Source organism: Plutella xylostella, chromosome 24 (genome assembly GCF_932276165.1).
Source record: "Plutella xylostella chromosome 24, ilPluXylo3.1, whole genome shotgun sequence".
Classification (NCBI taxonomy): Eukaryota; Metazoa; Arthropoda; class Insecta; order Lepidoptera; family Plutellidae; genus Plutella; species Plutella xylostella.
Genome location: NC_064004.1, coordinates 666021 through 683337, shown reverse-complemented (window position 1 = coordinate 683337; position 17317 = coordinate 666021). Strand labels below are relative to the sequence as shown.

At 38.2% G+C, this 17317-nt stretch overlaps 3 protein-coding genes, 1 long non-coding RNA gene and 1 other non-coding gene across 5 annotated transcripts; 4 read left to right on the top strand and 1 right to left on the bottom strand.

Moving 5' to 3' along the window:
* The first annotated feature begins 17 nt into the window (after nt 1–17).
* On the top strand, nt 18–7263 carry LOC105398717 (zinc finger protein 33B). The gene is made up of 5 exons (XM_011570889.3): nt 18–305; nt 720–882; nt 1661–1786; nt 5194–5340; nt 6237–7263. Exons 1-5 carry the CDS (start codon nt 147–149, stop codon nt 7247–7249), a joined length of 1608 nt encoding a protein of 535 aa, XP_011569191.3. The 5' UTR covers nt 18–146; the 3' UTR covers nt 7250–7263.
* Nucleotides 5929–6001, top strand: Trnam-cau. The gene has a single exon. It is a non-coding gene; the product is annotated as a tRNA-Met (tRNA).
* Nucleotides 7264–7697: 434 nt separating the features above from the next.
* Nucleotides 7698–14749, top strand: LOC105398716. Its single transcript, XM_048629703.1, has 4 exons — nt 7698–7902; nt 8497–8662; nt 14258–14449; nt 14670–14749. Exons 1-4 carry the CDS (start codon nt 7771–7773, stop codon nt 14747–14749), a joined length of 570 nt encoding a protein of 189 aa, XP_048485660.1. The 5' UTR covers nt 7698–7770.
* On the bottom strand, nt 10111–12859 carry LOC125490485. The gene is made up of 3 exons (XR_007267691.1): nt 12303–12859; nt 12016–12207; nt 10111–10207 (listed from the first exon to the last, which is right to left on the bottom strand). It is a non-coding gene; the product is annotated as an uncharacterized LOC125490485 (long non-coding RNA).
* Nucleotides 14750–14755: 6 nt separating the features above from the next.
* On the top strand, nt 14756–16549 carry LOC125490483 (PR domain zinc finger protein 5-like). Its single transcript, XM_048629792.1, has 2 exons — nt 14756–14928; nt 15195–16549. Exons 1-2 carry the CDS (start codon nt 14856–14858, stop codon nt 16208–16210), a joined length of 1089 nt encoding a protein of 362 aa, XP_048485749.1. The 5' UTR covers nt 14756–14855; the 3' UTR covers nt 16211–16549.
* Nucleotides 16550–17317: the final 768 nt, after the last annotated feature.

Sequence of the window (17317 nt, the reverse complement as noted above, 5' to 3'; positions counted from 1 at the left end):
TTATATAGTCTGTGTTCGCATTTTGTTTTATTTTTGTTGATGTAGAGAATTGGTTAGAATAATAAAATTTCCCAATTCCTAGATTCATAATGGATTCATAAATGAACCACTAGCTTAATGTGCACTTATTAATTAGTCCTGCAAACATGGAGACACCTAGCACCAGCGCTCACACATCGCGAGCCGCCGCAATCTGTGTATTCTGCCTCCAAGTGGGGTGCGATAGGAATATCCTGACTGAATACCTAGATTCTGGACAGAGTGAGGTCTATGCCGATATGCTGAGGGACACATTCAATATCGAGGTATGTATTTTGTTGAATCAAACAGTCATAGACGCCGTCGAGTTCGCTGGGCCGACAAAAATAAACTGATAGCCGGTAGTGGCTGCAGCGGGGGTAGCTCAGTCGGTAAGCGACTAAGCACCCGCTTCTCACGCCAGAGATGCGGGTTCGAATCCCGGCGCTAACATGTAAGTGACCAATGAGTTCTTTGGAATTTAAGTACAATGCTCCAACAGTGAAGGGAAACATCGTGAGAATATTTAGATTTAGCACATCTATGTAAATATGTGATCCCACTAACCCACAGTGCTTGGCTAATATTGGTATAGATAGAAAAAACTATAATTTGTGTGAAATCAGCAGGTTTATAAATCAATCAATTACAAGAAAAAGAAACAATTGAAAACAAAACCTTATGTTGAACATTTATTTCAGATAACCAAAGAGAACACGGGCACCGCGGAGGTCCCCCACATCTGCAGTGAGTGTGTGGCGGCCCTGCGGGCGGCGCGCTCCTTCAAGAGGAGGGTGCTGGCGAGCCAGAGGAACTTCAGTCAGTACTGGCGGTTGGCCGAGAAGAAGTGTATAAAGATTACTGGTAATATATTCTACTAGCTGTTCCCGCGCGCTTCACTTCGCCCTAAATAGTTTTCCCGTGGGCATTCCGGGATAAAAAGTAGCCTATGTTTTTTCCCAGGATCTACACCGTATGTATACCAAATTTCATTCAAATCCGTTCAGTAGTTTTGGTGTGAAAGAGTAACAGACAGACAGACACGGTTACTTTCGCATTTATAATATTAGTAAGGATTACAGTGAAATGCTTGCTCAGATTCACTTTAAAAACCTTTTTTTTGTAATACTGGAATTGAAGTTGCCATATTATGTATTATTCTGATGCATAAACCACATTACTGTAGAGTTTCATCTAAATCCATACTATACTACTTGTAGAAAGAGTAACAAACTTCCCAAACTTACTGGCACTGACTGTGAGACTACAGTTTTATTTGTAGGATGGGCATATATTAAGTCATACATTATTATTAAGTCCAAGATTTACCCTTTGAAATAAATATTTATCATGTTGGTATATTATCATCATTTTGAAAATCCAAAATTTCTCTGGAATAGGTATTAAAAGTAAAGCTGCGTACAGATCGGCCTAACGAACGCCCAACGAAGGCCCAACAATGGATATTTATCATACATAATACAGGGCAGACCAATGAAGGTCTCCAAAACCCGTTCATTGGCGTTTGTTTGGCTGGTCTGTACGCAGCTTAACAGAAGTAAGTCAATACTCAATATTTTATTGCATCCATAAGTAAGTAATTTTCCTACACTTATAAAACCAAATTGTCTTTGTCCATCAGATCCAGACTACGCAACGGCAGTGGCTGTGGCACCAGAACCTCCTCCGGTGAAGACAGAGGTGCCTGATGATGACCAGTACCACTTCCAGGATGTGGAGATTATTGAGCCTGATGATGATGATGATGGTGAGCAATAAATAAATTACTTATGTCAAATGGCTTAAAGAAACTTGAAATTATGGTACAGCTCACTGCCTCTAAGAGTATTCAATTTGTATGCAAAAAATACAATTGGAAAAATGTAAAAAATCACTGTGATGCAGGCACAGAAACGGCCTAAATTTAGTATATAAAATAACTAACCAAATCACATACAATTACATTTTGCTTCCTATCTACTTCTATTGTTCTGTATCTGTTTTTTTTACCGATTTAGAAGTAAGGAGATGCTTTTCAATTCTTGTGTATTCTGAAGGTGAATTAAATATTGAAGTACTTCTATATTTTAATAAATGAATATCTAAAAAAAAACACACACAAAAAAACACGCACTTACGCCTTGTACTAATGTACTCCCTTGCGGGGTAGGCAGAGGTGCATTGCTGCACCCACTTTTCGCCAGAGTGTTATGTTAGTCCCAATGTAATAGGGGGCGGGCCTATTGCCATTTTACGGGCACATCCAAGACCCGAGAAAAAATATCTGTGTTTAAACAAATATCTGCCCCAGCCGAAATCGAACCCGGAACCATCGGCTCAGTAGTAAGGGTCACTAACCACTACGCCATTCGGTCGTCGTAATAGAATATCTATCTTTTACTAAAACTCAATTCACCTCCAATAGGGAATATGCAAGAGGTTCAAATAAAGGTCAAATATTATTTAAAATAAACTTTGTTATTTCATAACCACGCCTCCATCAATATTTTTGATTATAATTTATTTTTGAGCAAGTAAATGAAATTGAAAAGTACTAAAAAACGGGTGTCATTTAAACGATCGCCAATTAAATCCGTTTTGAATTTGCTAAATAATAGGTTTGAAGGCAAAATAGTAGATTTGCCAGCAAATTTTTGCCCCCAAACAATTTTAAATCAATTCAACAATTAATCACTTAAAATTGCCGGGATTTATGATCAAGTGGCAAGTTAACATTTATGTATATATTTTAATAGGTATGTCCACATAACTCGATGTTATGTTTAATATTTAAATGAAACAAAAAATTAAGTTTAAATCATCAATATTCTTAACTAAAAATAACATAAACAACCTTCTTCTAATTATAACTTAAACCTTAATCTTCTTCTAATCAAAAGCAATCTTATTGTAATTAAAACTTAAACTTCCTCTTTTCATCATCATCATCATCAGCCAATAATCATCCACTGGTGGAGATAGATCCGCTCCCAAGGAGTGCCACAACATTCGGTCCTCTGCCTTCCTCATCCAACCACTACCGGCTATCCGCCTAAGATCGTCAGTCCAGCGGGCAGGAGGGCGTCCCACGCTCCGTTTGCCTGTTCGTGGTCTCGACTCGAGAACTCGTCTACCCCAACGGTTATCGGTTCTTCGGCAGATATGACCAGCCCACTGCCTCTTCAGCTTGCATATTTTGACAGCTAAGTATGTCGGTAACCTTGGTCCTCTGACGGATAATCTCATTTCTGATACGATCCATCAGAGAAACTCCAAGCATAGCTCTCTCCATAGCACCGCCTCCGCTAATTTGTAAACTCATGTATTAAATTGCTAACGAATTATAATGTTTTAATAACTGGACCAATCATAATGTAACTACTGCAATGCTGATAAAATATGAATTAAAAAGAAATCGCAACATGCGACCTAGAGTCAATATATTTGCTGGCAAATCTACTATTCTGCGGGCGCAGTTATTATTTGAGGAGCAAAAATAATATTCTGCATACAAAGTTTTTATTTATGTAATGAACTCAAATTTTTTGGCAATCCATCTATTATTTTAGATTTTTGTATTGATATTATTTGCTGATTCATACCAGAGGACACTTTTTATTTATTTGAGGACAAAAATATATTGTTGCGGTTGATCTATTAATTTGCTGATACAAGTTGATGACAAAAATAAACTTTGCTGGCAAGAAATATAGTTCCCCTAAAAAACTTCGGTAAATTCTAACTTCAGAGAAACGTCACCCATTTTCTTAGGGCGGATGTGACGTCAAAATTCTTTATATATCAATCTCAGAATAATAACTTCTTTGCGTTTACGGCGGAAGTTAAATAAATGTCAAGTGTAAACAAAGAAATGTTAATGTCACCGAGTGGTTGTGATGCTCGTTGTGATCAGATACGATGGATCACATAAAAATTCTTCCAATAGATCCTAGCCTCCTATAACATCTCCACTTCTTGTTTGATATGCTTGTTTGTTTGCAAAGTTTAGGACTTTTTATATTTTTTGTTGGTAGTGTATGGGCTGCCACTAGTTGTTCTATTGTAATGAGGCGTAAACAGCCATTCGCTAGTCAACGAGCCACTCAAATATGCTCCATATTGCAACACAATAAAATTAAATTTGTATTGTAAGTAATTATGACATGAAGAAGACACAAGTTGCTCTTTCTACTTTTAGGTTATAATGGCAGTCGTTAGTATATTTCAAAAGTTGTAATTTTTTTCTAAATTAAGTTATGGAAGAATTCTCGTAATCAGAAGAACTGGACACATTAAATTTATTACGCAGTATGAACGAGTAAACTGTGACCAGCCGCGGAATAGTTTTTATTATAAATAAAAGATAATTATGTTATACGTTATTATTTTTGTAGAATTAAATTCGGGGATAATCATGTAGCATGTGAAAGAAAACATCGTGAGGAAACCTCAATATTTAGATTAAGCACATTTAGATATGCGCAGTGGACCAGCGTGGTGGGAAATGGTCCAAGCTTAGGAAGGGGGTTTAGACCTTTGAGATATGCACAATGGTTCCATTCAAGAGAGCCAGGTGCAGGTTCTTACACCCCCACAGATAATAGAATAGAATGACCCACTAACCCTAGCCTCTCTTACTGAGAACCAAAGTTACAGTAAGTACTTACATACAATACAAATATTACTTTATATTCATATTGCCATAATAGCGTAATATTGTGTACAAAGGTCCTCTGGTTTGCGCGCTCCCATTTCAAAAGAGCTAGTAGTAGCTATTTACGAGCTCCCATTACAAAACAGCCGCTGGTCACACTTTATTACCATTACGAAACAGCCACGGATCACACTTTATACACTTCCTTTTTCGTTTGTTACCATCACAACATTGGTTTGTTGAAAATACAAAAGTATTATATATACTTGATTAGGTAAAAAATCTATGCCGACTGACGGGACTCATTATTCTGAGCCGTGAAATTAAAAGATTATGACGTCACACCAGCCCGCCATCCTGACGGGAATTTCAAAGTGGTCGTGATGGTTGTAATTTTTTAACTTTCTTTAAAATACCTTAATTTACTTATTTTGGCGTTGAAATTTTTTTTACTATAATAAAGTGAAGTAAAACTATCCAATAAAAGTATTAAAAAAATTTATGCATATTCCCTATTCCAGAATACCTAGCCAACATAAAGCAGGAGCTCGCCTCGTCCCGCGCCCGCGCCCCCCTCACCCCGTCCCCTCCCCGCGCCCCGCGGGGGAGGAAGCGGCGGCGGGACGCGTGCTGGACCAAGACTGTGCTGTTGGGTAGTGGTGATGATGGTAAGTATGGGTGGTTCTTATACTTCGGCCGTTGATAGAATGTGTTTTGGACGTTTGCTTATGTCTGGTAAGTAAAGTTGGTTTTCTTTTGCAGTCATCCTTCGATCATATACATATATCAGTCATCAAATATCTGTTGGATTTCGTCAAAAACGCATTCTCTCAATGGCCATACTATACCTACACCTAACCTACCTAACTTTTTTTAATAACCCTTCCTGCACCACAAACCGATTATCGATACTATTTAAAGATCAAACCGTGTTTATAAAGTATGGACTTTAGTCGTATGTGATTTGGTTAGAAAGAGTGTTTTTGTATGAACCATGGAAAGTTGATGAATGTTATAATTATGTATTCTAAATCCAGAAATAATTTATAAAGGTAATCTAGATCTTATAACCTTCGCATAGGCTTTATAGTATATACAACCATCAAATCAATGAATAGTTTTTGCAACTTATCAACCAGGAAAACCTTGACCGTTTTCAAGGTTAGGACGATACTAAAATGATAACGCTTTTAATTTTTTTTCCAGTCGATTCATTGTGTAGAATCTGATAGTTATATTCGCCGGTTACATCATCTGCCTCGGTGGCGCAGTAGGCAGCGCGTAAGTCTCATAATCTTAAGGTCGGGAGTTCGATCCTCACCCGGGGCATATCTTTTTACATTTTTATAATCGTGTTTTTAATTTTTTATTGATTTCTCTTGTAGATTGATTACGGTTTTTTAATCAAATTATAAGAAATACATTGATGATAAAAGAAATGCAAAATAGAAATTGGTTCATACTTCTGTCTAAAATCTAAGGTTCGCCTACCTACATAAACGCTCATAAAATTACTCAACCTCAACACCCTTGTTATACTGTGTTAAACTTTTTTTTGTTATAGGCCTGAACTCAAAGACTACAGACTGGATGAAAATAGCGGAGCGGCGCGGGAACGGACCACTGCTACGCGCCAACACGCTGACCCTCCTCGCTAACTCTACCGTGTGCGTGTTCCAGTGGAACAAGAGCCGATACCGATGCTTCTGCTGCAAAGAACCTTTTTCAAACATGACCTCCTTGCGAGAACACACGCAGGCCGCACACACGCTCAAAACCATAGAGAAAAAAATAATCCTGCAACAAAATAGGTTGGTCAAGGTTGAGGTATCCTCCTTGCAGTGCAAAATATGTTCGAAACCGATGACAGATTTAAATACGTTAAAGCGACATCTAGTGGAGAGCCATGGAGTTGAGTTCGGGTTGAGCACAGAGGATTTGTTAGTGCCATTTAAATTAGAGTCTGAAGATTTGCAGTGCCAGTTGTGTTCGGAAAAGTTTACGCTGTTTAGGTTGTTGAATATACACATGAATAAACATTACCAGAAACAGGTGTGCCATATTTGCGGCGCTGGATTCTCAAATTTGGTGTTTTTGAATCTACACAAAACTCGGTCGCATAAGCCGTTGAAGTGTAATGAGTGTAATTTAGAATTTGGCAGTCGGAGTGAGAAGAAAGACCACGATGTCCATGTGCATAATGTCAAATTGGAAAGAAAGTTAAGATTTCCTTGCCCTTTTTGCCAAGAAAGATTTTTCCAAGAGAACTTTAAAGTGCAACATTTGGTAGAAAAACACGGTATGGCGCGGCCAGAGCACAAGTGTCCTGTGTGTCCAAAAGTGTACATAACGAAAAGCCTGTGCAATAACCATGTGAAAAACGTGCACATGAAAGAGAAGAATCGTGAGTGCGATGTTTGTCACATGAGATTTTACACAAAGTCCGATGTGGCGCGACACAGAGTAACTCACACGGGGGAGAAGAATTTCTCGTGTAATCTGTGTAACAATCTGTTCGCGTCTAAAGACTCTTTGCGGCGACATCTCAAAAGGACTCACATTATGAATTCTAATTAAATACCTGAAACCAATGTTCCTTTGTTTTATTTAAGTACTAGTACCATTTTGTCGATAATATTTCCCTCACTTGACGCCGATTCTCCTTTGTTGGTCGATATAGCTACGTAGAGTCCGCGCCAGCAATGAAGTTCGAGAAACGCGTGCAGAAATTAAATCATTGCTTTTAATATTGTAGTTTGTTATGTCTATTGTCACGGGTTCGATTCCCTGCCGAAATTAACATGAAACGTGTTATATTTCTATCATTTTACTGCCAAGAATTGAAAGTTTGGCTTTTCGTTGTGTTTCTTTTGTAGAAGCATTGCCATAAAGTCGTTATTCTGAGTATATTTTTAAAAGTCTATTGTTTTATCTGTGAACTTTTAAAAAATACATCTGTCAAAATATGTGCTCTATGGTCAAGAATTAAAATTTCGCTCGGTCTTCTCAAAAAATTCAAGCTTTTGTGCATTTTTATCAATGAAAACTGTACGGGAGACGTAAATTAACTATCTAGCCGACGAAACAGGACAGTGACAATGTTGCAACCGAAGAACATTTGCCGCTGCTGCCTGTTCGAAGGTTGCTACAAGGATATTTCTACGGAATACTTCTGGTCAGGAAAGAAGGAAGTCTATGCCGATATGCTGTTGGAGACCTTCAACATCACTGTAAGTACCAGCCTATAAACGTAAACACTAGCACTGACTGAAGAAAATAAATAAAACAAAGGAATACTAGAGGCACAGGTTGCATTACAATGATTTCATAGACCTTAAAAGCGATAGTTGGTTTGGCGCGTTATCTTTAGCTGCTCATATCTCACTCTCACTCTCGTATCACCGTTCGCTCTCATTATTCGGTAATGAAATCCCAAACAATTTAATAGTATACTCCTGAACTTTCCAACAAAAGCATCTATTTCTAGTACCACACACTCCATCAGGTCTGTATTTACTACTCCACTGCCTTGTGGGAGAGACACGGGGGATTTATTGCATCACAGCTAGACAGAATATTATTATTATGATGATGCCACAGAATATTATTATGTCTAAGCTGGGCATTAAACTTTAAACCCTCTCCACAGAATTCAGGGCTATTAATCACTGCATCTTATTTGTTGCTGTCCTATTATACCCTGGTAGTACAGAGGGCTTTCACTAAAGCGCTACACACCACCCCATCCTCAATAACTGCCCTGCCTTCTGTCCAGCTCTGCTTGTGCATTGTACAGTTTAATTTTTATAGTATCATGTCCACAGATATCCCCCCTCGAAGGCTGTGGCCCGAGCAGCGGCAGCCGGCTGATCTGCGACGGCTGCATCGCCCGCGTGCGCGACGCAGCCGCCTTCAAGCAGCAGGTGCTGCGGGCGGAGCAGAATGTTGGGAGGCACCTCGCGCAGCTGCAGAGCAGTGAGAAGGTTTATGGTGAGTTTTGACCTCCATTTGCTTCTGTTTGAGCTAGAGTGGTTAACGAATGGGCCACTGAGATTGAAAGATCAAACGAACTTACCTGAAGTGAAGTTCGATCACAATTATCCTGTCTTCGTTGAAGAGATTTATATTATTTTTAACCATGTAGTAGCTCTGCTGCTGCACACAAATATCGCACGTAGTATTTAGCGCCCTCTAGTGTATAACTCCGAAACTAAAAGTTTCGTCACACCGGAGCGCCCCGCCCCGCGGCTCCCCCTGCCGGCAGCCTCATTCTTTTTAGAGGATCCAGCAACATTGTACTGTAAAGGGAACTATATAATGGGAAGGGAGGGACCTTAAATCTCTTCGACGAAGACAGGATAATTGTGATCGAACTTCACTTCAGGTAAGTTCGTTTGATCTTTCAATTATCCAGTCTTCGTCTCCGAGATTTATATTATTTTTAACCATGTAGATGTTTGGAGTATTTAAATATTAACAATGTTGCTAAATAAAATAAAAAGTCAGGATGAATATTGAAAATATGTATTTTTATTTACTTATGATTGCTCAACAAATTGACTGTTACTCAACAAGTTAGAATCAGAATCAACAATAGGCCTATTATAAAAATTGGCAAAAATTGAAGAATGTTCGGTCCAGCCTGCTGATTTACGAATTATATCAAAGCTAACACCTGCTCGAGCTGCAGATGAAGTGGCTGCATGCCGAGTGCTATGGGCACTGAATATTGTAGTGTCTATACAGCGTCTCCTTTAGCCATCGGCCGATAGTTTGTGTCGATGCTGGTCTAAATGGTTTCTTATAAGTAAATAATACTTTGTTACCAGTTCTATGGTCTGCGGTCCTATTTAAATAAGCTTGTAAGGTGGTTGCTGGGCATATGTTAGGGTTTTGTACAAAAAATGGCAAATTCAAAACAGGCTGGGCACGACCAATCCCCGATGTCTTAACTAAATCATCAATTATTATTATTATCTTATCACTATATACCTTAATATTATGAGTTTTTACTAATGACAAAGTCTGTATTCTTTGCCCTGAGGCTAATGCTAATAGCATTACAGTCTTTTTAGTGAGAAGTTCTAAGTTAATTGTTTCGTTACACAATCCGCTTAGGTAATCTAGCACGATGTTAGGATTCCAAGTAACGTTATATTTTGGAAATGTAGGTCTTAATTTAAATAAACCCCTAAAAAATCTTTTTAATCTTTCGTCTTCAGAAACCTTATTGGTGTTAATTAATGCTATAGCAGAACGGTGAGAATTTAGCGTCCCATAAGATGATCCTAAACGATAACAGTTAGATAAAAAATCAAGAATGTTATTTACATTAGCATTATAAAAATCAAAAGCTTTTTCGTGACAGTACTTCCACCATAATTTCCAACTAGAAGTATATTGAGCTTTGGTACTTGATGTTATAGAAGAGATCATGACGTCTAGCGCCGTTTCCGGTACTCCTTGTCTGATAAATGCTTCCCGCATAATATGCTCGCTGCCAAGGAAAGGTGGGCATGTAGCGGGTGTGTCGACCTGAATGATGATGAAAGGAGATTTTTATCCGGTTTTAATATAATTACTTCGTCAATACATAATGATCTGAAGAGTGGATACCAAGGTTGAGAGGGCCAATTTGGAACTACTATTATACCTGTTGCTTTGTCGGCTATTATCTTATTGAGCACCTTTAAAATTAAAGAGAAAGGAGGAAAGGCGTAGAAGAAAAAATGGTTCCAGTTAACTGTGAAAGCATCGATATCGTAGGCAGATGGGTCTCTTTTCCAAGATATATACTTGGAACATTTTGCGTTAACTCGAGATGCGAAAAGATAAATTTCGGGATTTCCAAATCTCTGCACGATACTAAGATATTCGATAGTATTTAATTCCCACTCTGTGTCTAGATTAATTCTTCTGGATTCCGAGTCAGCTTCTACGTTTAATGATGACTTAATGTAGCTTGCAAAAATAAAGATATGCTTTTCCTCACACCAGTCCCAAATATTTTTGGCAACCGAATTGAGGTGTTCAAACTGAACTCCTCCCATTCTATTGACATATGAGATAGCTGTAGTATTATCTACACGAAGCAATATATCACAACAAGTAAAATTTTTTGCGAAAGATTTTAAGCCGAAAAAAACCGCCAGTAGTTCTAGGTAATTTATGTGGTTGTCTCTCTCAACCTGTGTCCACTGACCTCCAGTTCTCTCACCGCCGCATGCCGCACCCCAACCGGTAGTTGAAGAGTCTGTAAATATCTCTAAAACAAAATTGTTTGGTTTTATAGATCTTTTTGCGGTCAAAATATTATTTTTCCACCATATTAAATCACTTTTTATGTAGGATGGAAGTGTCATGTTTTTCTCATAACAGTCATCATTCTTTAGAAGAGCTAAATATTTAGCCCTTTCTAATGATTTTGTATGAGACCATCCATAGGTTAATGCCGGGCAAGCTGCGGTGAGAGATCCAAGAAATCGGGCTAATTCTCTAATTTTTATGACTTTTTGGCTAAGCATATCTAAAACACAACCATATATTTTTTGTCGCTTTTCTTCAGGGAGTTCTAAAGTCATTTGTTCTGAATTTATAATAAAGCCAAGATATCTACAAGATTTCTGAGGAATTAATATACTTTTTTTGTAATTGATTATAAATCCAAGGTTTTCCAGGCATGCTATTGTTTGTTTAGTGTTATACAAACAGCTCTCTTTTGAACTCCCTATACACAAGGCGTCGTCAAGAAACCTAGTCGACCTTAAACCACGTGACCTCAAGTATGTAAACACTGGCTGAAGAATTTTAGTAAATATGAAAGGAGCTGAACATAATCCGAAAGGTAATGCTTTAAATTGAAACAGAAAATTATTGTAATAAAATCTTAAATATTTTTGGCTGTCTTCGTGTATTGGTTGTAATAAATATGCTTCTTTTAAATCGATATTACACATATAATCATCCTCTTTAACTAGTTTTATAGCCGTTCTGATATCTTCCATTTTAAAGTGCTTTACTTGAACAAACTGATTAAATTTTTTAAGATTAAGTATAAATCGGCGGCTTCCATCGCTTTTAGGTATCAAAAAGATATCAGAGATAAACTGATCAGTCACGGGGTTACATATTTCAATAGCTCCTATATTCAATAAATGGGATATTTCCCTGTCTAGGTCGATGTATTCTTGGCTGGTAAATTTCTTATAAGGTCGGTAGTTTAATGGTTGATTCGGTTTCTCTAAAAGCGGAATGATATAGCCTGATATGGTGGATAAAATAAATTCATCATTTGTAATGGTTTTCCACTTATTAACAAAATGCTTTAAGCGTCCAGCATGTACCTGCTCGTGGGGGTTTATCGTCGCACATGCTCGTTCTGCGAGCGGTAACGCGTCGTCATCGCTTGAGCCTGTTGGCGCCGCAGTGGCGGCGGCGGCGGTTGCAGCGGGCGCCGTGTTTGCGGCAATTGCGCTGGCAGAGGATGTCCCCGGCGCCGTCCACTGTTCATGTGCTGGCCCCGCTGCACCCCAGTCCTGAAATGATAATATTTGTACATATAATGTATGTGCTACGAATATCGTAAACATAATTATTATAGAAGTATTGACATCATTTAGGTAAATATTACCTGGTGTATGGAGTAGACTGGTAATAGCGCTGACGGCCCCGCAATGGTGGTCCTTGGAAGTTTAAACCACTCGTTGTGGGGGTATTTTGTGATTGAATCATAGTGCCTGTCTTCTTCATAGTATTGGACGTCTTTACAATGTCCATTAAGTTATCACCAAATAAAAATTGGTCCCGTTTCCTCTCTTTAAACGGTTCGACAAGTGATTTATCTAACAATGGTATAACCATTGATCGGCGAGTATATGTCTCCATATAATGTGAATCGGCGATAAGTTTGCCGCAATCATTAAGAATACGAACCACGTCTGAAATGTTTGGGTTTTTTTTTCAAAACAGCAGTTAGTGCCCCTCCTAACACGGATAATGCTTTTCCGAGTTGATTTTGCTTAGACATCATGTGTTTGTCTCTTTGCTTAAAGGATTCAGTCATGGCCTGCATAGTATTAATCTCCGGGTTTAGAGTTGGCGCCTTACAAAAAGGTGTATTCTTTGGAAACAAGTACTTCTTGTTAAGTTCCTCTTTCACCTCTTTTTTAAGGCCTTCTTGTAAGATTTGTTGAATCTCTTGCTTACGCCTTCTTGAAGATCGTCACCCCATTCTTCTGATGTTACTTCAAAGTCCCCCAAGATGTTGAGTAATTCAGTATCAAACAAATCCTCATTATTATTGTTTTGTTCCGGCCCGATTTCCGTTGTGATCCCGTTTTCTAATATCTGGGTTTCTACTGGTTCGGATCCACTGTTAGGTTCCCCGGAGGACGGGGGCGGTAACGGCGGAATTTCTGTTTGTGAGCCTTCCACTGATTGAGATTCGATTGGATTTTCCACCGGATTGTCTACGGGGTATTGCGATGATTCAGGTAATATATCTGAAACCATCGTACAACTAATAAATAAAAGAATAATAAAGGTTACATAGTAACCATCAACCAACAAATGCAATATGCAAATGAAACTGGGTGTCAATGCGGGAACTTACAATAAATGGCGCAATAAAGCCTTGCTGGGTATTATAATTCCGAAGTAAAGTATTGCTAGGTAGATACTACCTAAAGAAAAAAACAAAAACAAATTTTTCTGTGCCATGTGCACTAAGTTAACCTCAAATTACTAACCTTGAACTTGAATATCTTCGTCATCAGTGGGATACACCACCGCTGTTACTGTGCTACGTATTCTGTGTTCCAATCTACCTTCATATTTTTGTAATTTCCGCCTCCAACGTTCTTCCTTTGATTCCTTATGATTTTTCTTGCGTTTCGGCATTATTAACAAAAAACTTCACTTACACTTTTAACTGCCTACTATATTAAGGTAGCACTATTACTTAAATATGATTTATTTCAAATTATTCGGTCTAGTCCCTCCAGACTACGTGCGTGCGCCGTGCGCGCACAGAACAGAATGAGGCTGCCGGCAGGGGGAGCCGCGGGGCGGGGCGCTCCGGTGTGACGAAACTTTTAGTTTCGGAGTTATACACTAGAGGGCGCTAAATACTACGTGCGATATTTGTGTGCAGCAGCAGAGCTACTACATGGTTAAAAATAATATAAATCTCGGAGACGAAGACTGGATAATTACTGTCGAATGGGCCACTGAGATTACTGTTAGTTGCTGACAGGGAGCAGCAGAGTGGGACAGTTGCTGCTACATGGATTTGTTATTGATGTAGATAAACATCACCATATCATCCTGATTTGCCATAAATATACATACAGTGCTGTAATTGGTGGAGTGCACAATTAAACAAGTTTATCAACGTCAATAAGGAACCAGAATATAAAAATGAAGTAATATATCAGTCAAGAAGACTCCTTCTGTGCACCTCCATTATATTCTCAGTAGTGTTGCAACTATAGTATTCCAACAGAAAACTCTTTAGTTATATAAAAATCAATCCAAGAAGCTTGTTATAGCCAAAGTTACATTCACACTCCCATTTCCCAATTTCAGAAACACTCATAGACCTCAAACAGGAGAAGCTCCACTACGAGAGTTTGGACGAAGACGATCTGGACATAGGCCCCGCATACGAGGACTCCTACACCCACAACGAACGCTGCAGCGATGGATTGAATGTTAGTGACTTGGACCTCAAGGATGAGATAGACAGTGACGCTATGGACAACTATAATAAGGAAGAAGGTATGATTTACTGCTGATTGCAATAGTAAGGTGTTTTAAGTTTGTTAGTATTAGGATAAGAGTAAAATTATGCAGTTAGTTTCAGGATAATATAGGTTAGGGTAAAGAAGCAGAATAGTCATACATAATTAGAGATTTTGTCAGGTTTTTTGTCATTCTTTAGGCCTTGTGAAGATTTCCCCTCATGATAAGTCTACACAACTGGAGATAACCTTGACAGGTGGCTGGATTAGGAAGGTGGTGGACAGAAACCTCTTCTTGGGAACAGGCTTATGTCCTACAATGGACATTAGTGACTAGGAAAGACAAGTAGTAAATGGAATGAAATTATCTTTTTTCAGGTGAACTTTTCGTCATAAATCTGCTTCCTGAATATGTGAAGAAGGAGAAAGCGAAATCTGAAAAAATGGCAGCGAGCAAACTGAAGAGGACTCTAGAGGAAAACAACACACTGAAAACAAAGAGAACTAAACCTAAATGTATGTATTCATTGTCAGTTTCTTTGTATTTGTAATTTATTGTCTACAAATTTGCGAAGTTCGCAAAACTTATGTTGATGACCACGGGATTTTGAAAAAAAACATGTTAGGTAATTAATAAGCTTTTAGAATGAGATGCTGATTTGCCAAACAAGGACATTATGGAAAAAATAATGTTTTATTCTTATTGTTGTAACTACTTAAAGCAATTTTATTTAAAAGTTGTCTGGAAGAAATAATCAATTATTTTTTTGTACATTTTCCAGCACGCCGCTTAGAAGACAAGACACCCACTTCAAAACTGCAGCGAACTCTGAAGACACCCATAAACGAACTGAAGATGAGAGAAAACACAGTCAAACTAGCCCTCAACTCAAACATGTGCCTATTCAAGTCTCTACGAGTCAAATACCAGTGTTTCTACTGCAAAGAACGGTTTTTCAAAATCACACAGTTGAAAGAACATATTAGTTCAACCCACACTTGTGATAAGGAGAAAAGTCTAAAAGTCGGCCGAGCTTCCTTTTGTAAAAACGCCGAAATTACTGACCTTGCCTGCAACTTGTGTTCAGAGCCGTGTCAATCAGTAGAATCGCTACAAGACCATTTAACAGAAAGACATGGGATTAAATTCGAACCTGTAGGACACTTACTAATACCGTTTCGTATAGAAAATGAGTTAAAATGCGTGACTTGCGACGCGAATTTCAACACATTCGTCAGGTTACTAATCCATATGAACACACATTACACCAACCACGTGTGTGAAACGTGCGGTCGCAGTTTCATAAACAAAGTCAGTTTGCGAGTCCATGTGGCGAGTCTACACAAGGAGCGTAAATGCAAATTCTGTCCGGCAACTTTCACAACCAACTCGGCCCGATACAAACACATAGTTAAAATCCACGACCAATCGCGTCAGTCGAAAAGGTATTGCCACAGTTGTAATAAGACATTTAAATACACGTATTTACTGGACGAGCATAGGATAAAAGAGCACGGATTAGAACGGACCACAGCTTCCTGCCCTCAGTGTAATAAGATCTTTATTTCGCCGAACAATTTGAAAGTTCACATAAGGTCCGTTCATTTGCGTGAAAGAAACTATCCGTGTAGTTTCTGTACAATGAGGTTTTTTACTAAGACAGATCAGAAAAGGCATGAGAAGACTCACGGTATTGCTGAGGCCGATATGATAACTTGTACGTATTGTGATGCTAAATTCAAGTCGAAAGACTCTTGGAGGAGGCACGTGAACAAGCAACATCCACGGGCGTATTGATTTTGAGGTTATATGCGTTGCAAATTCGTTTGTAGCTGGTTCTAGCTGAAAGCACATGCTGAGTTGGGAAAGTTTTGCTAGTACACAAATCTTCAACTGTATGTTTCAGCACTATTATATTATTGTTATTGTGATGTATATTTCAAGAGGAAATAAATGATGTGTCTAGTTGTGTAATTATAATTTTAAAAAATGCACGTGTTTATGACACCCTGTATAATATAGAGGAGATTAGATATGTATTAAACTCCATAGCAAAGTTGTAAAGACACGGGTTATAGACCTTATGTATGGGTGAATGAAATTAAATATAATCGCGAACCTATGTCATTTGTTTTCTTCAACTTCTAATTCTTACTATTACAGTGCTCCAAAATGTATAATGCGCATATAAATCTTTGACAGATCGGTTGTTTTCGATTATGTGACACATGATATTGACTCCTATTTCTTTCGAGCAAGGTGCAAAATGCAAGTATTTTTTTAAGGCTCTTACGATTTAATGATTCGGTGTTAAGATCTGCATGTGCATTATTATTTTTGGACAAGTGTACTTACCTATTATACTATGGTGATTGTTTTTATGTCATGAGTAGGTACTCATGTCATGAGCTATAATCGTCTCTCTCTTATTGTTATTTACGCTTTATTTTATAAAAAAACAAACACAGTTACAAAATAGAAAGTTTGAAGTAGTAAGTAGGTAGGTACACAAAGGTGGGCTTATTGCCAAAAAGCAATATCTTCCAGCCAACCCTGATTGGTGGAATCTTAGGTGACTATGTACCCAAACTCACAGGACAAATAGGGGAGACCGGGGACAAAAGTAACAGTTTGTAGATTCTGTCTGATTTCTCGTTATTAATAACATATACGATAAAATAAATATAGTCACATGAAACTTTCGTATATAGTCTACAAATATCCATTATTACTTTACTTAATACATCTCGAATTTTAGAATTACTAAAGCCTAAAAAAAAAGGGAAATCGTTACTTTCGACCCCATGGTCAGGACGAAAGTAACAAGGCATGGGTCGAAAGTAACAACCCATAAATTCTCCCCAATGTTATAAATACGATTCAAAAGAAAGAACAAAAAAACAA

Excerpts from the sequence above, each read along its gene's own strand:
- LOC105398717 (XM_011570889.3), top strand. The coding sequence starts at position 147 with ATGGAGACACCTAGCACCAGCGCTCACACATCGCGAGCCGCCGCAATC. Across the intron at positions 883-1,660 it reads GAAGTGTATAAAGATTACTG|ATCCAGACTACGCAACGGCA; the intron begins GTAATATATTCT and ends TTTGTCCATCAG. Across the intron at positions 5,341-6,236 it reads GTTGGGTAGTGGTGATGATG|GCCTGAACTCAAAGACTACA; the intron begins GTAAGTATGGGT and ends TTTTTGTTATAG.
- LOC105398716 (XM_048629703.1), top strand. The coding sequence starts at position 7,771 with ATGTTGCAACCGAAGAACATTTGCCGCTGCTGCCTGTTCGAAGGTTGC. Across the intron at positions 7,903-8,496 it reads TGGAGACCTTCAACATCACT|ATATCCCCCCTCGAAGGCTG; the intron begins GTAAGTACCAGC and ends TCATGTCCACAG. Across the intron at positions 8,663-14,257 it reads GAGCAGTGAGAAGGTTTATG|AAACACTCATAGACCTCAAA; the intron begins GTGAGTTTTGAC and ends TCCCAATTTCAG.
- LOC125490483 (XM_048629792.1), top strand. The coding sequence starts at position 14,856 with ATGGCAGCGAGCAAACTGAAGAGGACTCTAGAGGAAAACAACACACTG. Across the intron at positions 14,929-15,194 it reads AAAGAGAACTAAACCTAAAT|CACGCCGCTTAGAAGACAAG; the intron begins GTATGTATTCAT and ends TACATTTTCCAG.